The 25,360-nt window shown below is 53.7% G+C and overlaps 1 protein-coding gene across 2 annotated transcripts; it reads left to right on the top strand.

Annotated features, from left to right (window-relative positions):
* Positions 1-1,049: 1,049 nt before the first annotated feature.
* OLFML2B (olfactomedin like 2B) lies at positions 1,050-24,399 on the top strand. Of its 2 annotated transcripts, XM_062581871.1 has the most exons (9): positions 1,050-1,199; positions 2,094-2,357; positions 6,637-6,744; positions 13,163-13,339; positions 17,281-17,509; positions 20,990-21,553; positions 22,168-22,344; positions 22,812-23,436; positions 23,806-24,399. In XM_062581871.1, exons 1-8 carry the CDS (start codon positions 1,050-1,052, stop codon positions 23,411-23,413), a joined length of 2,271 nt encoding a protein of 756 aa, XP_062437855.1. In that variant the 3' UTR covers positions 23,414-23,436; positions 23,806-24,399. The 2 variants fall into 2 exon arrangements, with proteins under 2 accessions (XP_062437855.1, XP_062437854.1); XM_062581870.1 differs by having other exon boundaries at positions 22,812-24,399.
* The last annotated feature ends 961 nt before the right edge of the window (positions 24,400-25,360 follow it).

Raw genomic sequence — 25,360 nt, 5'->3', positions numbered from 1 at the left:
CTAGTCTGCTTCCTCATCCACCTCCAGCTTCTCCCTGTCTTGAGTCCCAGCTTGTCCTGTGCTGCCTCAGTAGCTAGGCTCAGGTCTCTTATTTTGAAAGTCCTTTTTAGTGCTTCCTTTACAATGTGCGCCCCCAAGTAAATTCTGCCTGTGTGACTTTGAAACCGGCTGGCCATTATTTTAATGGCTCTTGTCTCCCCTGTTCTGGGCAGTCAGGCAGATGCTAGCCAGCTGCTACCCTAGGCCTGTGTTTCCCCCTCTTCCCACTGCTCATTGCTCCTGCAACAGCCATGCCTGAATCCTCTACGCATGTTACTTTGCGAGTGTGTTGGCAGCTGGCTGTGAGATAGGGGTTGCTAAAGCCCCTCCAGTTCAAAGGAGCCCCTACGGAGCAGGGTTTGGCTCCGCAGTGTGCAGCTGCCCCCAGGTAGCTGCAGGCTGGGGCTAGGTTCCCTGCTTGCCCTCCGTGGCTCGTCCTCAGCCTGGCACCCCCAGTCCTTCCTCGGCTCTTAGTTCCTTAAAATCAGTTATGGCCAAAGCCACTGCGAGGCCTGTGTGTGCAGGAGGACCCCGAATGACTGTGGTGCCTGGAAGCGTGGTGCGCCTGGAGCGCAGACAGAGCACAGCCCGGGGCGCGCCGGTGACCCGCTGCTCGTGCTCCGCTGGTTCGCAGCCCCCCCGGGGCTCCTCTTCCCCGGCTGCTCCGCCGCCGTGCTCGCAGCAGCGGGGCCCGGCCCCTTCCTGGCGCTGCGATGCCGTCGGCTGCCGTCGTGTCGCCTCCCAAGCGAGCACCGGGGCGGCAGGTACCCGGCGGCGGCGGGGCCCGACCCAGCCCGGCCGGGCGGCAGCGCCTCCCGCCCCGCGCTGCGCCGCGGAGCCGCCCGCGAGGCGGCGCCCGGCCCGGCCTGGCCTGGCCCGGCCCGGCTCGGCCCTGCCCGCGCCGAGGGGGCGGCGCCGCGCCCGGCCCGCCCCGGCCCGCCGCGCCGCGCCGCACCTGAGCGAGCAGCGGCGGCTCCGCGCCGGCCCCGGCCCCGTCCCGCCGCCCGCTCATGGCTCGGCCGCTGCCGCTGCTGCTCTGCCTGGCCGCGCTGGGCGCCGGCTGCCGGGCCGGGCCGCCCCCCACGGCCGCCGCCACGGCCGGCCCCTCCGCCGAGCCGCTGCAGGACGAGGCGGACAACCAGGAGAACATCCTCTCCCAGGTGCTGCGCGCTGCGGGTGGTGCTGGGTGCACGCGGGGTGCTGCTGGGTGCCTGCCGCATGGTGCTGGGTGCCGAGTGCCCCGGGTGCTGCCACCCGCGGAGATCTCGCCAGAGCCGGCTGGGGTGCAGTTCACGGCGCTCTCGTCCCTGTGAACCGCTGCGGGGGACGTTCCTCCGGGGGGCCTGGAGGACTCCTCCGGGGACCGCTGGCGGAGCCTCTGCGTGTGCAGCGGGGAGGGATCCGAGACCCAGACTCTTTCCCTGCCAGCGGGATGTGGTGGAGGTTTCTGTTAGATTTGGCTGATCAAACCGTGTGCTATTATCTGCCCTCGGAAACGGCTAACTTGAAGACTATTGGAAACATACTGTCAAAGTTATTTTTGTGCTTAGGCTTTCAGAAGCTCTTTCTGCAAATCTTCATAAAGGAAATTCCTGCCGTTGTATGGAGCTGATCAGAAATGCTATTTCACTGCCAGGTTACAATGCTTATAGGGTTGCTTTGAGTCACCATTCCTGTGTACCCCAACCTTACTTGCCTCTGAAATGAAGTCTTGCTCAGGGTAGCAGGTGACTACTGAATTCGTTGTCCTTTGGAAGGACCCGAAGCGCATTAAAGATAGCAAGATGGGGTGGCTAGACCTATTTTATGGAAAGAAAATTGGAACAAAAAAATACACTGTTGGAAGAAGCTTGTTTTTTCCTGTGCAGATAGGGATCACAGAGCTAGATACTCTCTAGAAAACTTCTTTGTTAGTACAGCCAGCCCGTTTCTTCAAGGTTCAGGATGTCCAAACAGTCCTTAAAAACTAGACCATGCAAACACAGAACAAGGTATTTGTTAACCTGTAATCGGGTTAAACGGCCTCACGGTTATTTGTGTGTGTGTGCGCTCAGTTGTTAGGTGACTACGACAAGGTGAAGGCGGTGTCTGAAGGCTCCGACTGTCGGTGTAAATGTCTGGTCAGACCCCTGGGCCGTGGCGCCTGCCAGAGGATTAACGAAGGCTCTTTCAAAGCGGAGGATTTTTACACGGTGGAAACCATCACATCTGGGCCCAGCTGCAAGTGTGCCTGTGTGGCACCTCCTTCCGCACTGAATCCTTGCGAGGGAGACTTTAGGCTGAAGAAGCTCCGGGAAGCGGAGAGCAGTGACCTCAAGGTATGAGTGCGGTTTGAATTCAGGGTCTTCTCGTGTTGCGATGGCACATCCTGTGAGCAGGGGTATGCTACCGAGAGCCTGCTCTCTTGCAGCCTTACCTCAGCAGGAGGGGCAGGTCTGCAGAGCACAGACTCAAACGAAAGTGTTGCCTTTTCCAGTAAAGTTATCCATGTCCAGACTTGGCTGTGAGAATATACAAAAAGCCCTCTCCAAGCTGGGAAAATTGCTGCCACCAGCTGGCAAGTGTCAAAATAGTCATAGGCAGTTGGACAGCGTTGTTCTCAGCAATCCATATAGCAAAGCTGTTCAGCTGACCTTTGGGGTATGGCTTGTATGCCCGAGCCAGAACTACTGCTCGCAGTGATGGAAACTTCACGTGCCAGAGCACTCAAAGAAGCGAGCTCTGCAGAGCAGTGAGTGCGCAGCGGGAAAGAGCAGAGCCCAGAGTATTTTCAGCAGACATTGCCTGCTCTAAATAGGGCCCTTAAATGTGGCCAACTCACCATAATATTCATAGCTTTTAACAGTGACTTTTCTTCTGTTTTTTTTCTTTTCCTTTAAAAGAGTCTTTAAAATATTTTTAAGCTTAAAAACTCGCTGTTGCTCTTATATTTGCATGACTTATGTAAAAAATCAAGCTCAGATGAAGGAACTGATTTAAACAGCTGTGCTCAATGATTCACTGCTAATTCTGAAGCACGCTGCTCAGTTCGTGCTGTGTTCTCTGGGGGTCGATACTGGCTTGCAGTGCTGTAAACCCAGGAAGGCCTGGGCTGCTCTCTGCCCTTTGGCTGTCGTTGGACGCTCTCTGTAAGGCTGCACTGTTTAACAGCCGCCAGATCTCGTGCCCTTTGCGGAGAGAGGGACTCAAGAGGATCTATGCAGAAAGCTGTTTTGGTTTCCGTGGGATGAAAGCTGCTGATGTGTCAATGAGAAAGCATGATGCAGATCTAACAGAAACTAATAGGGTTTTGTTGTTCTTAAATAATGACAGTTTTATATTATAAAAATTTCTGTAGTATTTTACTTTCTAAATGTGACAGCATTGATTCTAAGCACTCTTGACTTTTGCTTGATACTTACTGTTGCTGGCCTACCAGCTGGAGTAAGACCCTGCAGAGTCTCCCCATTACCTGCATAAGGTAGCAGAAATCCTTCCTAAATGGCCGTTGACACGGAGCAGGTTGTGTCCAGGTCTATAGTCTGCCCGGAGTGAAAGAGGGAGAGTTAGTGGCCCTCCTGTGTGCAGTGATGGGACTCCTCTCTGAGGGGGCACTGGTAGTCCCAGCTCAAATGGGAATTCGGACATCGTCCCGGGTGCTGAGGGGCAGCCTCCTGCCTGCATTAGCAAGATTTGTTTTTTCTAATTATTTTGCGCTCTAGAGGGTGTGTTTTGTCTTGCCGGAGTGCAGACAGCTAGCAGTTTGTTGTCCGAGCTCCCCTGCAGCTAGGGGAGATAAACACGCACAGACAGATCATCCATCACTTTTGAGTAGGACAAATCGTGGTCTGGAGTTTCTTGTTGGTCCAGTGTCTATGGGAGAAGCTAGAATGTCTGACTTGGACTTAGATGAAGAGCTGTGAGCCCTCTGTGGTTGGGGAAGAGGACTCCCACTGGGGCGACGGAGCCACACATAAAGCCTCTTAGGCAGAGGCAGGCAGAGCTCCTCCACCCGCAGCTCGAGCCTCTCTCTGCATCCCCGCAGGCTGTTCCTGAGAGCCGCTCAGCCTCCAGGAGGAGCACAGCCTTCATGGCTAGCTCCGAGCTTGGCTCTGGCTGACTTTTCCCTCCGGGGGATTGCTCACAGCCAGCTGCGGTGTGAACGTTTGTCCTCTAGGAACTGGCCCTGTCTTCTGAGCTCATTTTGTAGGGATCTACATCCAGATGATTTCACGAAGTTTATCCAAATATATACACGTAGGGTTTTTCTTTGCCGTAGAAGTCAAACCACGGGAGTTGTGGAAAACAGGCTTGCTTTCTCACAGAGTGTTAAGTCTGTCCTGGGTCAGACGAACCAAGAACACTGACCTGTCTTAAGAGAAGCCAAGAGGCATAAGAGCACACAGCTTCAACTCTTAAATCATCCATGAGACGTAGCTCCCACATTCGTCAGCCGATGGACCGGGTCATTTTACTGCACGCGGCAGTCTGAGCATTTTTACCCTCTTTGCTGTTCTAGTGAGCATCACGTTTGCATGTTCTATAAGGGACAAGCTATCACATTTGTTAGCAGCTTGGGAACAGTTAAGAGTTGTGCCTTACTTGTAATGTGGAAGCCTGTGTTTTTTTTTTAACACCTACTGGGGTGCTTTTCTTTTCTGACTTAGAAGCCCTCAGTGCGCCATATGTGGGAAAGTTGTGGGAAGTTTCCAGAAATGAGAGCCCTCCCTGATGACAGCTGGGCTGGAGGATGCCTCCCTGAAGGAAGCATTGGGAGTGTAAGGAATGGGATAGCTAAACCCAGAGACATACTGCTGGGTCACCCCAGTGCTGAAGGAGCACAGGTGTCGAACAGCTGAGCTGGGCACCCTAGCTGAGGAGAGATCCTAGCTTTTGAGAACGTCCCAAGGGAATTTGTGGACTACTAACCAGTAAAATCCAAAGTCCATGGTGGATAAAGTGAAGAAAATAGAATTAGTTGGCACATGCATCAGTGTGATGTTTCAGTGAGGGCCAAGTCAATGTTGGTAAAGGGAAGCCAAATAGCACATCTATTTTTACAAAATCCTAGTTTGCTGGTTCCCTGCTCAGTAGGTGTGGCCTGCATTTTTGATGTCTTAGACACAATGAGTGCGTGTGCAGTGTGATTTGGAAGGCACTTAATGAAGTCTACAATCTTTGTGTGTGGATGGAGATGATCCAGCCTGGAGGAAAAGTGCATTTCTCTAGTGGTTGTCTGGCAGTTTGCATACATTGTATTGGTTGTCTTGGTCCAATTCTCAGTGGAAAGTAGATGTATAGCCATAAAACAATCCCTGTCTCATAATGCTGCCATTTTATCTGGCATGAAAAGCTTTCCTTTGCTGTCAGCTCCACGGGGAGAGTGCAGAGGCTGAGGTGGAAACTCAAGTGTGCTGCCAGTAGTGTTGCCTGTATTAATCCCATGTTTATGGATCTCTGTTGAACAGTTTTTAGTTGTTGGGAGAAATCTTGCTTTTTTGTAGTAACTGCTACGTGTTGGAAAGCACTTCTCAGTTGTGGGGCTGTAAGCTTGGGATGTTGAGCTTGGGTTTGTGTGGGAGAGAAGGCAGTGGTGTGGAGCAGGAGGAGCAAGGGAGTGTGGGTACGCATCGGGAAGGGTACACGTGGGGAGGTCTGTCTCTGAAATGGGTGGTTGAAGGAGATGGCAGTAGACAGCCTCTCTCTAATATGGCTGTTCTGCCAGAGAGCAAGCTGTTGCCAGCCTGGCACTGAATTTCAGTCACTTCATTTCTCTCTGTTGCTTTCATGAGTATTTCTTCAGAAGTTTCCCCTTGTTCCTGGAAGAAAAGCATGGGATGGCATGAACCCAGAATCAGGTCTCAAACACACTTTTATTTGAGCTTCTGTACACTCATTGCCTCTTTTGTTGCCAGTCATGTCAGTTGGGGGCCAGAGTGAAGCAGCAAAACATTTGGGCTTGTAAGAGACCTCATCTAGCGCTGGAAGCGAGTGCAGTGCTTCCTCTTGTTCTCTTTACTAATCCCCAGCACCCAAAACATGCTCCTGAACCTTGGAAGCTGTGTGGAGGTGGTGTGTGCAGTTCTGCATGCTATGTGCTTGACTGCCGCAGCAGTGCGGCAGAGCTGGAGGGCTGAGGTATACGCTATACAGATGGGGGAAAAAGGCCTATTAATAGCATCCAACCATCTCCTGAATGGAGTGGTGCTCCAAGGATGCTAGCTAGTACTGTTGTCTTTTACTGTGTGTGGTTTTTTTAAACTGTATTTTTCAATGACTTCTGGATTTTCTCCCATCCCTCTGAAATGCAGTTCCTACCCTCAAACACAGATCTTACTGGAGAAGCAAAGTAGACTGCCATCTTATGAGGTGCTCACATGTTTAATGTTATCTAACTGAGAAAAAGATTTTGCAAGTCAAATGACTGGTTAGTATTTCCACAGTCCATCCTAATTTTAATAGAGACTTGTGTAAGCATGGAGATATTTTAGTTTGTGTATTTACTTTTAATAAAAATCTTTGTGCTCAAATCTATGCATTTCTCTTGACTTTAAGCAGTAGAAATGGTGCAGGATATTTTATAGCATATCCCATTGACTGTTGCTCTTTGCCTTACAGCTGTCCTCCATCATCGAAATGCTGGAAAGTGCATTTTATGGCTTAGACCTTCTGAAGCTGCACTCAGTCACAACAAAATTGGTGGGCCGGGTAGAAAAGCTTGAGGAGGTAAGACAAGTCCTGCTTCTTGTCTTTTTGGGGTGGTTGTCTTCAGTAGGACTTATGTAAAATCAGGTACTCTATACCTTTGCATTCAGGGCCTTACTCCTTATGGAAGAGACATCAAATAACTATTGTTTACTTTTGCTGCTTGGTTATTGTCAGTACTGTCAGTTGTCACCTGAAAGGATCGTTTGGGAACTGTTTCAATGCGTCAGACTGGGTTAGGTGCCTCAGTCCCACTTTTTTTTAAGCAGCACAGGGTCAGATCTGAGAAAGACTCGAGGTGACGAAAGGCGCTCGTGACCAGGAAGAGGATGCTTCTGCAGATCCCACTGGTACACTCTCTGAAAATCCTCTGTCTGACTTTGGATGTGTTTGTGGGATAATGACCTGTAAGCTGGGGAAAATCATGAAAGATCCTGCAGCACAGACATTGAGGTATGTTGAGGGCCTACTCAGAGGCTCAGGTTGCTGTATTTTGGCTCAGCGTGCATCTGAGTACTCAGAGTGAAGGAGAAAAGGAGCCTTGACTGCAGCCTAATATCCATATCCCAGCAGAGGCTTTTTCAAGCATTATCCAACAGCAGATGCAGAGGCTTTTTGGGTAAACAGTGTAAATCCCTTCAGCCCTATTTTCCTCTTGAGAAATATCTGTGGGCCAAACCATGTATGCACAAAGAGCTCTTAAAGAATTGTGAGAAAACACTTTGTGTGGGCACAACTATTTGTTTTTACACTATTTTGAAGAGGTTCACTTTGTCTTTGTTGGACTAAAACTAAACTAAATGAGAGGATCTGAACTAAACAAACAAAACTAAAGTAAAACCAGTTCAGAAACCCTGTGGCTAGAGTTTGTCTTAGCTAAGAGAAATTGCAGCAACCAGCTATGATACACACACACACACATACACACACATATATATATATTGTTACACAGCCCTAGTATTTGGCAGTAAGAGCTGAAACTTCACTTCCAAAAACTTGTGCTCAGTGCTCTAATGATTTTGAAGCTGCAGGTTTACAGGAGGAGTTGAGATAACTCAGTCAAGGACCTGAAGCTGTGCATGCATGAACGTGAAGGGGGCTTTGCATTCCTGGAAGCTGGTCTGTATTAGGCAGCCTATATGCTTGTATTGGTACGTAAAGCAGGCTCTGCTTGCGGTTCTCCTGACCGGTGTTTAATAATGCCACTCAATTCTCTGCTCAGGGTGGTAGGTGTCTCCCAACGTGAGAGTTGTAGAACTGAAGTGGCACTGATGGGACAGGGGCTCCCAGGTGTCTCCAGCCCACCCTCCACTTGCAGCGGGTCTGTCCCAGCATGGAGTCTAGGCACTGTGGCCCCCTGACCAGAACCACCCCCCAGCTTTCTGCCTAGTCCCAGGACAGCAGCACCTACCTGGGGAGGTTGTATGTCCTCGCGTCCCACTTGAGGGAGCATTGCAGCAGTGGCCTCCCAATCTGTCGTCTGCCCCTGCAGGGGAGAATGTGGCTCCATCACCTCTGCAATTGCCCCCAGGGAGTTGTGGGCAGTGGTTAGACCTGCCTTGGGCACCTCTGGCCCAACCTGACTCATTCTGACTCTTTTTTACTGCTCCTTGTCAACCCTGCCTCAGGCCCCAACCACCCTGGCAGCCTCCTCTGACCTCTCCAGTTTCCCCAAGTGCCTTGAGGCCCAAACTGGATGCAGGAGCCTGACTGAGGCCTCACCAGGGCCAAGCAGAGGGCTTAATAACCTCCCTTGATCTGGCAAGGATATGGTTTGCCTTACTTGTGATGAGAGCATCTCCTCAGGGTCAGGCTGGCCTGCTCTTGTGGTAGTTTTTCCTCTTCTCTGTTTTGTTTCTGTACTGGCTCGATAGTTGTTCTCTACTGGGTGCTTGTGTGTTGTTTGATGTCAGGGTGAGAGGTTTGGGGCGTTGCTGGGGTATACTCACCAGGCCTGCTAGTATCCAAGAAAGTCAAATTCCTTAACGGCCAAGTTACATCTTGGCTTGAGTTAAAAAGAGCTAAATCCTTAACATGGCTAAAAAGATAGATAAAATACCATTAATTTCTTAGAGCAGATTTCCCGTGAATTCATTTTTACTTCTATGGAGTTTAATATTTCTTTGGCTAGTACAATGTATGGTTTGTAGTTTGTTAAACTATATTCAACTATGTAGCAACAAGTTGCCAGATTAAATACTGGAGTTTTCTCCCTTGGTCCATATCTGGGACAGTAATTCCACATTCTTGTTGGTGTAGAGCAGTCCCATTTGACTGCAATCGGGAGCCAAGAAGTGATGATTTATAAAGCCAAAATTCCACTTGCAAAGTGTTTCGGAAAGGCACGGCACGCTCCATCTCAGAGGTCAAAAAAGAGACAGCTCAGAGGAGCATACCTGACTAGAAGATTCTGGGTTTCCAAATATGGTGACTCTCCCAAAAGCGGGTAATGGGTTTTGATGTCTAAAAATAAATAATAAAAAAACCCAGTGTTTTTGTCTGCAATCCCACCTTCTTCCTGTGATTTGACTTATTCTCCAGTTAAGTTAAGCTGAGTCTTTGATAATTTGGGAATCGGATTGAGTGGAGTGTGGACCAGTGCTGCTAGTCCCTTGCTAAGCCTCTCCATTGGGGTGGCTCCCTGCTGCGTGAACACTGGGGATCTGCTCCTGGGATGAGTTCAGCTCCATAGCAGAGGGAGCAGGGCTCATTCAGAGAGAAGATCACAACTACAAACAAAAAAGGCTAGTTCAGAATATAGGAAAAGCTTCACTGGGACAAACCAATCAGCCAGCCAGTCCAGTGCTGTCTCTGACTCTGGAAAGAGGAGATGCTCTTTAGGGAAGTACACCAGGGTGGTTTCTGGGGTCTGTTGCTGAGATCTGCAGTCATTGGTTTAGGGATGTTAGAAGAGAGACAACCCTGCCTAGTCTTTTTGGCATCCATTTATGGATCTATTGTCCATGAATTTGCCTGACTCTGAAACTAAGTAACTGAAAATGGTTGAAGGCTTGGAGAGTACCAAGATAAGCATCATCTATGCTTGCCCTAAGCTCTTTTGTCAGTGTCTGCTTCTGGCTGCAGGGATAGAGAGGGGATCTTGAACTAGGTGGTCTGACAGAAGATAGTCCCTGAGCCCAGCTCCGAGCACAGTGCCTGCCTGTTACCTGCCATGGACTTAATCCTGCAGGCAGGGCTTCTTCTGATACTGCTAAGGACGTGCAAAATATTCTTATTGCTGAGAATCACACGTGAGACATGGAGACCACATGTGGCTTGTGGGCTATGCTTACTCCTCAGTCCGTGGCACTGTTAGGTGTTGTCACATTCAAACAGGTCAGAGTAGAGTGACACAACTAGTCAGGTCATGAGCTGAGAGCGCGAGTTCCTCGAAGACCTTGTCAATGGTTGAGCCAAAGGTTAAGCTAAGCTAAGGCAAGTCAAAGGTAAGTGTTAGGACTTTGTATAATGATAAATGACACAAGTGCTCACAAACATGTCTTCAATGTGCTAGTATCACTGTACTCTTCTTTAGTGCCAAAATCATCCTGTCTACCAGCCTGTTTTTGTACAGAGGGTTCAGCAAAGAGCAGTACTGATGGCACTTACCTGTCAGGGCACATCATGGAGGCCCTGCAATGCTACTGCTCTGCACATGACTAGTCATGTGAGACGGGGAGGGTGGAGGCAAGTTAGCCCAGAGAAACTGAGGAAGGTGGAAGCGGTGGTAGAAGGAGAGAATTCACAGGTTTGGATAACCTTGCTGAAGTGGGACCACAGGACTGTGAATCTGCCTGCAGGCCCTCAGATGTGAGGGAAGAGGGGCACAAGAGAGGCTGGCTTAGCCAGCGCTTCCGCCATGCCACTGGTGTGTGGTTTGGGGCCAGGCAGAGCCTGGGGAGCTGTGCTGCCGCAGCAGCCTGGGCGGGTGCAGGGGGCAGGTGTGAAAAGCCGCCTGTTCCTGGCTCAGTGGGTGAATTCCTGCTGAGAGAAGGGAGATCACCCCCTGGGTAGGCCATGGGGTCTGATGCAAAGGACAGCTGAGATGCTGAACAAGAGCCTGGCACTGCTTCAAAGGGTTGGCCTCTGTGCACAGCTCCCAGGCAAGCATGTTTTCAGCAGCTGCTCCCCAGCAGAGCAGCTGAGTGGCCTCCAGGAGCATTGCAGGCCAGCTCTTTGGTGGTGACACTCTGCTCAAGTAGAGATGGATTTTTGTACTCAGAGCATGTTATAGGCCAAATGTTACACAAGTGACAAGAACAGGAGGCTACCAGAAACATCTGCCCTCTTGAAAGGAGGATGTTGAAGCTGCTTCTGTTGCTGTGACACTCCTAGAGCAGCATTGTGAGCTCCTCTATTTCTGTTCTTGCTACAGCAAACTGCTTACTGGAAAGTCGCTGTGTTATTGGACTTGGCCTCAAAATGGGATCATAAAGCTGTGACTCACAAAGCCTGGGTAAAGACTGGGAATTCAGATATCCTGGAGGGGGTGTAGAGGCTTAAATGAGCTTAGGATGGTATTTTTGCAGAGAGGAGAAGGTACTGAGTTGTTCCCAGTATAATAAGGTATTTTGCACAAATGATGTCAGTAAAGGGAATAAATCCCCAATGTATTTGGTCCATAGAGCTAAGGCATTCTGTAGCACAGCAGCTAGCCTGAGCCACTCATTTCTCTGGGCTTGATTTTTAGCTTGCAGCTGTTGCTTCAGCTGGCAATTTGAGGTCACAGATGAAGGTCATGGAGGATTTTAGGAGGAATTAATGGCAGCACAGTTTCAAAATGAAGGATCAGGAGGAACTGCCTCCAGTTTCTGTGTAAAAATGCTTTGATTGGTGTGCCATCTATTCAAAGCAGCTGTTGAGAGAGAGAAGATGCAGAAGGTACAGACAGACACTACAGCAGCTCTTAGATGCAAGTCCCTCCCATAGCTAGGGGACTGAGAAAGGGCAAAGGAGTTTTCCTGCCTAGCAAGGTGCAGCAGCCACAGCTCTCCCATGGCCTGGGACAGCCCTCTAAAGGGACATTGGCTCTCCTACTCTCCTCAACTTCTCTTTCACTCTATGGGAGCAGAGGGTGTGTTCAGGGACTGTTCCTTTCCACCAGAGTGTGTAGTGTTGGATGCCACCATGCAACCACAAGGACTGCAGGCTCTGGGGCTGGGTTTTGCCAGGCAGGCATGCAAGGCTGGTATGCTGTTGTGTCTGGAGCTTGCCAGAAGCTAGAAAGCTTGTGCTTTTTTTTTTTTTTTTTTTTTTTTTTTTTTTTTTTTTTTTTTTTCCCCTCCAAACTAGGTAAGTATGCTGATGACCTCCAAGAACTTGCCTCGGGGGTCAGTCAGACAGAGCTGACCCTACCCCTGCCAGCCAGGACAGGTCCTTGTTAGAAAAGTGGGATTAATAAATGGCATCAGTCAGTCTTTGTTCCATGGGAGATGAGCTGAACTCACCAAGATGCTTGGATAGGGCCACGCACCCCACTGGCCAAGGATGCAAGGTTGAGACTTGATGTTTTGCCTTGCCTTGTCCTCCATCTCTTTTATGAGCTGTTAAGTATTGGCTTAAGGCGATTTTTAATAGGCTTGAGGCCACTTTCCTAGGCCAAAGGCATGGGGAAGTCTGCTGTCTCAGGACTCTCGAGCCTCCCAGGTTCAAGGCAGTACCTAGAAGAGATGAAAGGCAGAAAAGGAGCGTAAGCTATAACCTTGGGGACAAGAAACTGTTGGAGAAGACAGCCTGTTTCCACGTTCTCCATTGTACAAACTCTCAGCCTGGAGCTTTGTTTCCCTGAAATGTGGAAAGGCAGTGGTCTCTGCTGTTCTCAGAGCTGAGGGCTGCCTGGGGTAATGAAGGAGCTCAGTTCCTAGGCAGGATCTATGACCCTATCCACACAAGGCATGTGTGGAAACAAAGCGGAGGAGGTGATGTTTGTGGTCATTGGTTAGCTAGGTCCCTTGGGATGTCTAAGTAGCTTAGCACAAGCTTTGCTTTACTGCAGCAGTTCTCATCCCGTGAAGATCTCTGCAATGAGCTAAGCTAGTGCCAGGCAAAGTATGATCTGTACCACGACATGGATGCAGTGTGGAGTTGTACAGCTCTCTGCTAGAGCTGCCACCCCATGAGGATCCTTGACCTCAGCTCATGGGGCACCCCTCTCCATAATGCCTGTAGCAGAGTGGATCTGGAGATCTGTACACCAGGGATGTGGTTGCAGGTCCCCACAGGGGCCAGGAGCATCTTCTCAGCTAGTGTAAGTGAACAGCTCTGAGGAGCATAGGTATGAGCCCAGCCCAGGAGCTCACTACCTCCCTGTTTCCAGGGAACAGTGGGAGGCGGACTGACCTGGGTGCTGTGGAGCATCCCTGTCACAGAGCGGTGAGCAGGCAGAGATCAGGCTGCATGGGGGAGCTGACGTAAAGCTTCCTTTCCTTTGCTTTTCTAGAATATGTCCAAGAACTTCACAAAGCAGAGCGATGGTGAGAGAGCAGATGTGGAGGAGCATCTGCAGCAGCCCCACCACAGGGACAAAAAGAACTGCTCCAGCCTCATCACTAACAGTCTTGCTGACATCGAGAGCTCGCTGCAGAGGGACGCGGAGGCTGCCTATGTGCACATGGAGGTATGGCCCCTCAGCAAGCTGCAGAACTCTTCTCGTAGCTTTTTTGGCATTGAGAGTGGGTGGAGAGGCTGGCCCTGTGTGGTGAAGCTGGTCTCCCTGAGCATCACGTCTGTCCTGTCCCTTCTGAGAGGCAGTAGTGTCCCCACATCCTCCTGATGGCAAAAGGGGCAGCCCAGAGCCGCCACACCATCCTCCTGGGCTCAGCTGGGACAACATGCTGTGGCATTCAGGCTCTGGCCCTGGGCTTGCTGGGTGGATACTGCCCTCCTGGAGCACTTGTCCCTTTCAAGCCAGCAGAGCATCCCAGCAGCTTCCATCCATAACTAGTGTGCCCCAGAGGTGGGAGCCTTTCTCTCATGCTGGTGGGCTCTTGGAGAGGACAGTGCAGCATCATCCAGGGCTGCTGGTGCTGGTTCCACTCTGAGGGTCTCTGATGAGGCAGATGAAAGCCCTGCCTGCCTGCACGCCTCAAGACTCTTAGCGCCATTGCGTTGGGTTCAGTACTTCCCAGCTGAGGCGGCTTCAGTGCAGCAACAGCTGCTTATGTGTGGCTCCTTGAGACTATAAGGAGCCTCCTGGTGCCGTGACCAGCAAGTGCCAGAGGGCCTTTGGGAGAGTGAGACACTGTGGCTGAGGGCACAGCACATGGAGTGCTAGAGTAATGGGGAGAGCTCACCCTGTGGTTTCAGCGGTGTGTGCATGATGCTGCAGCGTTCATAACGGTGTAGCTCCCAGGAGAGTGGGCTGAGTCCTTCTGTTCTGGCAGGGGCTTGATCCCTTCCACACCATCCTGGATCTCCAAGCCAGTCAGCGCCCTTCTACTGTGGCTGCGTAAGGCAGATCTGGTACTGAGCCAGCTCCTAGGTCATTAGCCTGTGGCACTTCTGGCTCCATGTAATTGCTCTATGCAAGAAGAGGAACATCTCAGACATCCAGGCAGCATGATGTCTGCTGCCCAAAAGTTAGCAGAGCTTTGTCCGCCCTTCCTTTCCCCCGCTCTTTCACCTGCCCTTTTAAGGGTCTGTGCTTGCTGCTGGCTCTCTTGCTGGCTGCGGGCACCTTTACTCTGTCCTATGAGCTGTACACAGAGCTCTGTCCTCCCACAGCACCTTCCCCTGCTCCCTCTGCCTTGTCATCCCATGCTGGTCCCAACTCAGCTCCCTGGGGCATGCAGCTCCCTGCACTGCTGTGGCCCTGCGCCCCCAGCGCAGCCCTGTTCCCATCGCAGGCAGGGGAAGGGGCTGGGGCCCACGTCGGGCAGAGGGGAGCAGTGCTGAGCTTCTGGCTCAGCGCACACACCACGAGGTAGCCATGGCCTGCGGAGTGCCAGAGGGCGTTTCCAGATGCACACGCCCAGTGTTATTTTCCTCCCCACCGAGCAAACCCTGTTTCCGTTCTTCAGACTCCAGCCTGCTTCTCTCAGCACAATCTAGCTGCAGCCGGGACGTAGGAGCGAACAGACCAAGTTGCTGCCCGGGCCGCCCCCCCTTCCCGCGGGCTGTTGGTTTTAGAGGTCGGAGGCGGCCGAGCGCCTTGCTGCTCGGAAAGAGTGATGTCATTGTGTGGCCTGCTGGAAATGGCTGGGAATCTCTGCGCCGAAGTCGCTCGGAGCCTTTGATTAGCGGGGCTTGGGGGCGGGCAGCGTGCCGCCCTCCGCCTCGAGGGACTGCATCTTCCCAGCTGTCTCCTGCGCCTTGTGGGCTCTGGGCAGAGGCTTGGGTGTCCTGCTGGCTCCAGAGCTCAGCCTCAGACTGCGGTGGCTCAGAGAGGTCCCTACAGGCGCCTGGTGTGGAGACTGCTCTGTGTGGGGCAGCGGTTTTTGCACCACTGCTGTGTCGTGTGAGAGGGGCATTTGGGGAATTGGTTCCCCCAGGGCATCCTGACACTCTTGCTGCTGTTGATGGTATAATTTAGGTTGTGCTCATGCTGTTCTGGTCTGTGCTGGCTGGTGTGGCATGGCTACTCCCCGCCCTGAGAGGGACACCTGTGTGGGGGCAAAAGGAGGTGTCTCAGGGTGGTAGCGGATGGAATGGCCTTGGAGGCATCCACAAGGGCAGAAGGAAACACCACCTTCCTGCATCGTTTCCTAGCTCCAGACAAGACGATGTTCACCTCCTGGGCTAGCTGGTGAGGAAAGCCTGCTCGTTGCCACGGGAACTTCCTACCCTGTAGGTGCGGGGGCCAGGCTGCACAGAGCAGGAGGGTTTCCTCTTGGACTTTGCCTTGTTGCTGTCCCCTACATAATCCAGCATGCTCAGCTTTGCTGCACTGCTGAACATCTTGAGGCTGGTCTGCCTGCCCAGGGTGTTTAGGTCAACTATGGGATGGGTCCTCCAGGAAAAAAATGATCAGTGAGGGGTTGAGAACAAGCGTTTTGGTTCTTGTGGTAGGGGTGGGTTTCCTGAGCCTTGGCGAGCAGAAGGGCAGGCCAGGACTGGCTCCTACAGCTATCTGAGGGGCCTGAGGATGGGCAAATGCACCCAAGCTGAGGTACTGGCATGCTCTCCTCTGTAGGCTGTCCCCCACAGCAGAGAGCTCCTAGTAGACTGACCAGCAGCATTTGCATCCCCACCACTCGTGCTGCTGCTCTCAGGCAGCTTCTGCTGCCTCAGCTGTTGCGATAGCCCCAGGAGACCAAACCTCATGGAGAGCAGCCCTTTAGAAGGCCACTGTACCCAAGAGGAGAGGATGCGGCTGCTAAATGGCTCCCATTGCTGGGCTTCAGGCGCTCACGCCACGCTCATTCTGTGTCGTAACCTGAGCAGAGGCTCCGCATGGGAACAGAATCAAGTGACTGGTGGAGAGACTCCAGCCCTGTCCAGGCAGGAGTGCAAAGCACAGGGCTTTTATTACCCCAAGTGACCTCATTTCCCAATATTCCCCCTTTCTTGTTGTTAATTGCAGCAGAGCTTTGAAGGAATCCTGGGCCTGTCTTCTCAGCCAAGTGGGCGTCACTTCAATGTTTCAGGCTGTCTTTCCGTTTTCCTTTAATGAGATGAAATCCTTCAGCCATGAGCTGCTTCAGCCGGTGGCTGCCTGAGCTCTGGGTTCCCAGAGCTGGCCCCAGGGAGCTCCCAGCGCTTCAGAGAAGGTGTTTCCAGCCTCTCTCCAGGCCTGGATTCTTCCTCTAATTGAATCACTTTCCTTTTCTCTTGCATCATGGGCAATGGTAGGGGAATGTATCCTTTTAGGGTATAGCTTGGTGTTCACTGTCACATCTGCATCCTTTTCCCCTGGGGGAAGTCAGTCTGTCTCTGCTGGCTTTATCACTTCATCTTCTGCTGTTACAGTCCCAGAGCTAGGAACATTTCCCTAAACCACCACCCGCTCCGCAGGCAGCAGATGTGTTGTAGGAGTAGGGCCTGAGACAGAGGCACTGGATGTGCTAAAGAACAGCCAGTGGAGCTGCTGTACTAAAGCTCAGTTGTCTGCACGCACAGTGTGCTGTTGCTAGTGATCCAGTGCTGGTTGCTGGCCCCAGCAGGTCCTTGGTTTGCAAGGAGGAGCTCCATGAGTGCGAGACAGTGGCAGCTAGTCTGGTGCGTGCATGAGCTGCTGCAGGGAGCTGAAGCCTTGAGCAGTAAGACAGCATATCCTGCTAATGCTAGCCCTGAGGCAGTGGGGATCTTCACATGTACTTCCTATCTGCCACATCCAGCTAGCATGTGCCTTATGAACAGCAGAGCCTGTGTTTGCAGGGTGGCACGCAAAATCCTGCAGTGGCAATGCTTTTTTCCCAAGTCATTTATCTCCAATCATTACACAGGACTTTTTCCTGTGGCAAAAGGGACTGTAGGTGACCTTGACAAATGAGGGAGGACACAGCATCCTGCTTGGAGCTTGGCTGGCTGGAGTAACCAGTGTGGAGTTCATGCTCCTTCCCCCAAAGCACGACTGTGTGTTTTGGCCTATCATGTAATGACCTCTTGTGTCTCTTCCAGGGAAAATATGAAGAAAGATTCCTGAAAGATGAAACCATCTCTCAGCAGATCAACTCCATTGAGTCCCTCCCGGAGCTGCACCTTGTTCCAGAGGACGAGAAGTCAAGGCAGCTCTTGCAGAGGAAACTGCACATAAGGAGCCGGGCTCCTTCTAAACCCACTATCGTCCGAGGGGTCACCTACTACAAGGCCCAATTCATGGATTCGGAGAATGACATCGAGGAGCAACGTGAGTTGAGTTTGTAGCAGTATCTGACTTTAGTGTCTATCTGCGCTCCTTAGCAGTGTGGTAGGCAAAACCAGCACTTACATTGCAGCCTTTCCACTATGCTCAGTGGTTATCTGTGCTGGCTGAGGACAGCAGTACGTTTTGCAGTGGGCATCATGGAAGAATACTCTTGTGAGTGCACACAGGATAGTGTGGGAGTGCAGGGCTGTGGGGCAGTCATCCGAAGTCATTGCTGCTCTGTATTACTCTCTTATAAACAGATGCTTCCTGTTATTGCTGCCCCAGCCTCCGAATCCTGCCTCTCATCCCCTGGGAACGTGTGGGCAAAGCATATGGGGTCACTGCAGAGAGGAGGAGGGGCTGGATGCAGAAGGAGATAAACAGTGAAGATGAGGAGCAGGACTGTGAAGGTGTAAGGAGCCAGCGAATAGAGGGGAGCTGTGTGCTGCGGGACGGGGCTAAGGCAAGACAGGAAACTTGGCAATTTTGTGTAGCGGGAAGGCTGGGGTGAGAGTCCGGCAGCGCAGGCACGGGGAGTGCGGCTCTGGGGGCTGCAGGAGGACTGGGGAGTTTGGAAGTCATTTATTAGAGAGGACCTGATGCTGGGCGCTGTGGGAGCAGATACAAGCAGCAGGGAGAGCCTATGTGGCTGGGGCAGGCAGAGGAGAGATGGGAAGATGAGAGCAGGATGTAGAAATTTAATGCAACATTGCTGGAGCAATTGTGGAATGAGTGAAATTAGTGAACCGCAGGGACGAATGAGCTGCTAATCCAGGAGATGTGGTTTCTGAAAGGAGGCCAAAGAGCAGGAAAACTGAAATTGCAGAATGGAAATGCAGAGACAGGAGATGAAAACATGGAACAGAGGGAAAAGAAACTACCAAATCCTTTTTCTCTCAGGTGTGTTGTGGAGCTAAAGCTGGGAATATTGACTGAGAACAGCAAAACCATTGGTAAATCACTGCTGAAAACAGCAATGAGGGCACCCAGCCTTTGAATTGTGCGTGGGAGAATGACACGATATTATTTCAAGGAAAATATGTAGTATCTAAGGAAATAAGGCACTATTACTGCTTAAAATACACAGAATCAACACCTTTCCAGAAAGTAAATGCAAGTTTATTATGTATGTTAGTCCTGTAGATCTGCCTCCCTGATGTCACCTTAAAGACATTTGTGGCAATGGCTTGGGAGAGTGAAGGGGGAGAACAGGTGGAGGAAGGTTCCTTCAGGGTTGGGTGTCTATAAGGCATCATGTGGCCCAGAGTAACTTTACAACCATTTGCAAAGCGCTGTTTATCACTACCCCCCAAATGAAAATGGGTCTAAGCCCTAAAGAAATGGGAGCTTCTGGAAGTGCAAACAAACAAAACAAATGCCCCTTCTGTGCAAAACTGGCTCAGCAGCAAGGTCAGATCAGTGGAGCCATGCATTGATGCATGAGATGGGTGAGACCACGAAAAAAAAAGTGGCACCTGTGCCCGCTTCTGTCTAGCGATGTGGCAGGCAAAGCCCCTGCAGCCCAAGTGTTCCTTGTGGTCTAGGTGAGTCACACATACTGGCAAACTGAGTTAGATGTGTGAGATTTGGCAGGATCACTGCAGCAAATGCTATTTGGCAAATTGCTTACCCACCAAATTATTATTTGTCTGTGTAACACGGGGAACTCTGAAGAAACCAAACAGTTTGAAGTTGGGACCTGCAGCTTCTGAGGTGTAGCAGAAGGTGCTTTGAAGCTGCCTGTGGACGTAGCTGGGGAGAGCGCCTGTGCATGTGCCCGGGGTGCTCGGGGCGCAGAGGCAGCGCTGAAGGCAGTCTGCCGCCTGCCAGGCAGTAGCGTGAAACCTTCCTGGATCTCATCTCACTGTAGAGGCAGGGTTGTCTCATCCAGCCCTTGTGCAGGAAAGGCAGGTGGCTAAATGTGCGCTGCCATCTCCAGATGAGGAAGGGTAAAATCTGTTTGAGATGGCGGGGTAGATGATGTTGGTTGTTTTTGTTGTCTTAAATCCCAAATGAGGATGAGAAAAATGTTTGTTGAATCTGGCTGCAGATGTCTTCAAAAGAGACTGTTTAAATGCACCCTGGTGCCTACGCATTGGGGGGGCTTGAAAAAGGCTCATAGCAAAAACTGAGCTTATGTGGGCAGGAGAGCTATTTTGTCTTCATAAACCTTTCCCACTCCTGGGATGAGATCATCTGCATGGACAACAGTGCAGCTGCAGGACAGGCTGTGCAGAGGGGCCATGTCTGGTTGGAGGGGGATGGGTTTTGTCCCCTAGCCAAACACAACAGAGCCCAGATCTTGCTGGATGTAGGTAGAGGCTGTGATGCCCATCAGGTTGGAGCCATGAGAGATTCAAAGCAGTGAAAGCAGCCTTTTGGCTACAGCTGTGACACTAATGTCAGCACAGTTGGTTGTGCAGTGACCTCTGTGACTGTGACCATAGTGTGAGGCTCCTCTGCTCTGGGGACACATGTAGCACCCAGATTTGGACTGTGAGACCTAAGGCAGCACCTCTTTTTAGTGAAGCCTAGTGGGTGACATTGGCCCAGCAAGATGAAGATCCAGGCATTTACCAGTTACCTGGAGGAGCAGCACCCACCAGCCTTGGTGCAAGGAGCAGGAGTCCCTGAGAGCAGTGGGAAGGGAGCTGCAGCCACCTCTGGTGACTATACTTGGTCACGTGGCAGGGAAAGGGCACACCACCACACACACAAGTGGCAAGGTCACTTACCCTGCACTTGTGGTTGTCATGAAGCACGGGAGGAAGCAATCACGCCAGGTGGCTGGAAAGCTTGTGTATATTCAAGAACAAGCAGTATTTCATCAGCATACTTGCAGGAAAAACTGTTCCTAGTAATGCAGCAGAGCTCACTGCCAGACCTTTCAGGAGGGGAAGGAGATCCTTAAAGCAGGACTGGTTTCCCTTCCTGCCATTCTGCTCACACACCCTCACACTTGCAAGCACCAAGTACGTATCATGCTAGATGGGTTGTACGGGCTTCCCTGCTGGGACATGGTGGACGGGGATGTTGGTTGTCCAGGCTCCCTCATGGGCTCTTCTTAGGCTGGTGGCAGTGTCTGTCCCTCCTCAGACCCTTAGGAGGTGATGGCAGTCAGTCTGTGCAGCCTACCCCAGAGCTCTGAGTTGCCAGTCATTGTCCTTTGCCTCCAGATCTGGCCAGCATCTGAGATGCTGCGTGCAGATCTGCTGTGGTCCTTGGGTGCTGTCAACCCCTGCTGTTCTTGCAGCCCATCTCCAGCTGGAAATGAAAGTGGGTACATTTAGTGCAAAAGAGGCTGGAGAAAGGACAGCAGAAGCCAGAGCAGGAGGCAAATGGAAGGCAGACGACACGGCCCCCGTGGGCACCGTCTCGTCGCTCTGCTGCAGCGTGGGCTCTTGAGGGGGCACAGGACTGTTCTGCAGCCCACGGGGCTGTGCATGGCTCTCCTGACACCCCTGTCTGCGTGTTTGGCAGAGGATGAGCTCTTCAGCGGGGACAACACAGTGGACTTGCTGATTGAAGACCAGCTCCTGAGGCCCAGCAGGAGGGCCGGCGAGGGTGTGAGGAAGCCTGCCCCAGTCGGGTGGCCGCCCACCCTTGGCAGTGACCCCACCACCGCACCAGCCTCCAGTACTGCTGCCCCGGCCACTGTGCCCCTGTCCCCTGCTTCATCCGTGGAGCCAACACCCAACCCCACTGCTGTGGGCCAGCTGCTCCCAACCCTGGAGACCGCAACTGCCCCAACAGAGGTGGTGGGCACAGAGTCCTCACAGCTGCCAACAGCTTCCCTCTTGGCCAGCACAGCAGCACCCACGACTGTGGAGAGCCCCCCTGCCGCCAGCAGCGACATCCCTAGCCCTGCTGCAGCCACCACCACTGTCCAGACCACAAGAGACACTGGGACAAGCTCTGGCCCTGCCACAGGCAGCAGCCCAGGAGCTCTGGAAGAGGTGAGCACCCCTCTGATGCCAGCCAGCCCCACGATCCCTGCCACCCCCAAGCAGACCCTGGAGGAGGAGGACATAAGGAACATCATCGGTGAGTGCATGTGCCTCCTTCCTGCTCTTGCACGTTGCCTCAAATCCAGCTGTACTCTCGATGGCTGACTCATGCCCCAGTTTAACTCGTATGCTGGACCCCCACCAGGGCTTACTGCTGGGTGCATGGTGCCCTGCTAAATGCGGCACAGTTGAATTTGATCACCCATGGAAAGTACCATGGAGACTGGGCCTGGGCAGTGCTTTATCAGGACAAGATGTTTTACTTGCTTGTTAACTCCAAAACCTAGTGTGGCCCACTTCCAGGTTGAGGGGTTGAGTGGGGCATAAAGAGGCCTCTTTGGAGATGGATCAGAGAGGTAGCTGGCAAACTTGGAGCAGTTCCTGCCATGGCCCCCAGATGTCACAGGTCCAGGGAGCACTGCTTGGACTGTGCCCTGGCTGGAGCAGGCTGGCTTGCGAGGCAGAGCCTTGTGCAGGATCCAGCCAGCAACATGGGGCCTTGGGGAGCCCAGGCGGAGACGGCCAAGGTAACTACTAGGTCAGCAAGGGGACAGGGTGAGTGGCAGAGGTGGGTGATACCCCCGGCAGGAGCGGGGAGAGCAACGCGACTGCCCTGGCTTGTGCCTTGCAAGCGTCTATCTGCTCACACAGGACGCTGCAAGGACACGCTTTCCACCATCTCGGGGCCCACGACGCAGAACACGTACGGACGCAACGAGGGTGCCTGGATGAAGGACCCCTTGGCCAAGGAAGAGCGGATCTACGTCACCAACTACTACTATGGGAACACGCTGGTGGAGTTCAGGAACCTCGACAACTTCAAACAAGGTGGGCTTGCGCTGGCCCTGTTTCTGGAACCTGTGTCCCCAGTATTGCCCTGGCTGCAGCTCAGCTGGTCCAAATAATGCCCTGTTCCCAGGGCGCCTGCTCCATGGCAGGGCCCTACTGGGGACCCTCTCAGCTGTGGAGATGGGGAGCTCCTCTCTGGTGCCGGTACCTGGCCTGATGGGGTTGTAGCTGGGCCTGCTGCCCATAGCAGCTCTTGCCTGGCTTATTCTAAGGCAGTGTTGAGCCCGAGAGGGGCTACTGTGGCAAGATGCCCTTGACAGAACAGACCAGGGCCAAAGGAGAGTTTGAGGCAGCAGGAGGAGACCATCACAATAGGCTGTGGATGGAGGCTGGGAAGGGATCTCAGGCAGAGCTTGAGGGCAGAGGGTGGCAGGAACGGCTGTGATGGGGACAGGCACCACAAAGTGAAGGGAGATTTTCACCAGCAAAATGTTTCTGCCCCTCAGGGCGCTGGAGCAACTCCTACAAGCTCCCATACAGCTGGATCGGGACGGGGCACGTAGTCTACAATGGGTCCTTCTACTACAACCGGGCCTTCACGCGCAACATCATCAAATACGACCTGAAGCAGCGGTATGTGGCTGCCTGGGCCATGCTGCATGATGTGGCCTATGAGGAGTCCACGCCATGGCGGTGGCGAGGCCACTCGGACGTGGACTTTGCTGTGGATGAGAACGGCCTGTGGGTAATCTACCCGGCCATCAGCTACGAGGGCTTCAACCAGGAGGTGATTGTGCTCAGCAAGCTGAACGCAGCCGACCTCAGCACCCAGAAGGAGACCACGTGGCGGACGGGGCTGCGCAAGAACTTCTACGGAAACTGCTTTGTCATCTGCGGCGTGCTCTACGCGGTCGACAGCTACAACAAGAGGAACGCCAACATCTCCTATGCTTTTGACACTCACACCAACACCCAGATCATCCCTCGGCTGCTCTTTGAGAACGAGTATGCCTACACCACCCAGATAGACTATAACCCCAAGGATCGCCTGCTCTACGCCTGGGACAATGGGCACCAAGTCACCTACCACGTGATCTTTGCCTACTGAGACCCCAGCGAGAGTGGGATGCTGTAAGGGGCCACCAGCACCTTTTATTATTATTGTTATTATTTTGTACAAATCAAAGAGTAAATGTTATGTTCATTTTGTTTTTTTAAAGGTGGATCGTGGATCGATCCCCTAGGCCAGATTCACCCCCTTTGTCTTTGGTGTAACCTTGCTTCTGTTTTTACGGGGAGCCTGCGGGCAGCGGGGAGGTGCCGGTCTGCAGCGGGGCCGCTCCTGCAGGAGGGGAGAGCCCGGCGCTCCTGCATGCGGCCAGCACGAAGGCCGCTACGCAGGATGGGATCCAGACACGGCTCTGCCTGTGGTTTTTATACGAAAAGAATCGGCAATAAACGAAGAATCTGGTGCAAAGCTGGCCTTTCTGCTTCACACAGCAGGTCCCGGGGGGATGCTGGTGTCAGCCTGCCCTGGCGGAGGGTGTGCGCGTCGTAGTGGAAGCGTCCTTTCTCCTGGAGCATCTCCCCCGGCGCCCGAGCCGCAGGGGGGTGGTGAGCAGGGCTTGGCAGCCCCCCCGCTGACGCCTGGGCCCCTCTGCTCTCGCTTAGCCCTGCCCCTTCCCTCCGGCTCCCCTTGGGCCAGGGGCCGGGCCGGCAGCTGGGGGCCGCTGGTGGGCACTGTACGGACCTGCAGTGACTCCTGTTTGCTTTGTAAGCCCGAGAGGCCCCTCGGCTGCTGCTGGGCGGAGGCTCCGCTCTGCCTCGTGCCGCGCTGCCCGGCGCCGGGCCGCACTGCCCCTCAGCAGCCGTGGGGGCCGAAGGCAGCACCCACGAGGGGCCCTGGCCGGCCTGGGCACTCGCTGCCCCCTCGTCTCCTGCACCCGTGGCCACCCCTGCTCCCAGGCCGCCTCCTTCCCTGCTCCCCGTGGCCCTTGCGCCTCCTGCCAGGGTGCCGCGGAGGCTCCGCCGCTGCCCTTGCGGCCTGGCAGCATCTTGTATTTACCCGCTGTTTATAATAAAGGAGCAAGTACTGCGGCAGCTGTGTGGGGCTTTCTTCGGGGCCGGGCACGGGCGAGAGCCCCCGAGGAAGGAGGGGGAGGGCGCGCTGTGTGACCCGGGCGGCCCTGGGCACCGCGGGTGGCCGCGTGGGTGCAGGTAGTGCCGGGCGGGAGGGCCCCGAGCGTCGCGGTGGGGCTGCAGCCGGCCCTGCGACGGGGAAGCGCTGGAGGAGCGCGGGGTGCAGCAAGCGCGCGTTGCCTCGGGGCAGCCCCTCAGCCGGGGCAGGGCCAGAGCCGTAGCGGCAGCGCCACGGGCATCTTCTCTCCTTCCCCCAGACCCCTTTGCCTTTCTGGAGACGCGAATCCAAGCGCGTGAGCCCGAGGCGCCGGCTCGGGGCGCGCTGCCCCGCGGGGCCAGGCCTCTCCCGACGGCGAGGGCGCGGGACGCACACCCCGCTTTGCACGGGGCCCTGGGGCTGCCAGTTCACAGCGCGAGTTGAATCAAGCTGCAAGTGCTGTGGACGGGCCCCTCGGGTCAAGCGCGCCTCCCCCCACCTCGCTTAGCCCCCGGGGCTGGCAGCGCAGCCGAGGGGCCTGCGCCGGGGGCGGCCCGAGCCCCCGCGGGAGCCTCTGCCTGCCGTTCGGCCTCCCGCCGCAGGAAGAACTACCGACGAGCGAAGTACCGATGCAGGGAGAACCGCTTTACTGGGGACCGCGTCGGAGAGGCCCCTGCCGCGGGAGCCCCCGGGCAGAGCCGCTGCCCGGGAGCGGGAGCGTTGCGGGGCCGGGGAGCCGCGTGCCTCTCGCTGGGGCACGGCCGGGGCTCGCAGCTTTGACTGCTGTGCGAGCTGGCCCGCGCTCAGGCGGGGCCGGGGCCAGGAAAATCGAACTGGTGCGCGGAGCGCAGCCAAAACCCCGGCCGAGCCCGGCGGCTTCCCAGCGCTTCCAGCGCTGAGGGGACGGGGGCCTGCGCGGCTCGCGCTGACTACGTGGCA

This window comes from Rhea pennata, chromosome 8 (assembly GCF_028389875.1).
Source record: "Rhea pennata isolate bPtePen1 chromosome 8, bPtePen1.pri, whole genome shotgun sequence".
NCBI lineage: Eukaryota > Metazoa > Chordata > Aves > Rheiformes > Rheidae > Rhea > Rhea pennata.
The sequence above is the reverse complement of the archived record's forward strand: the minus strand, read 5'-3'. Positions and strand labels throughout refer to the sequence as shown.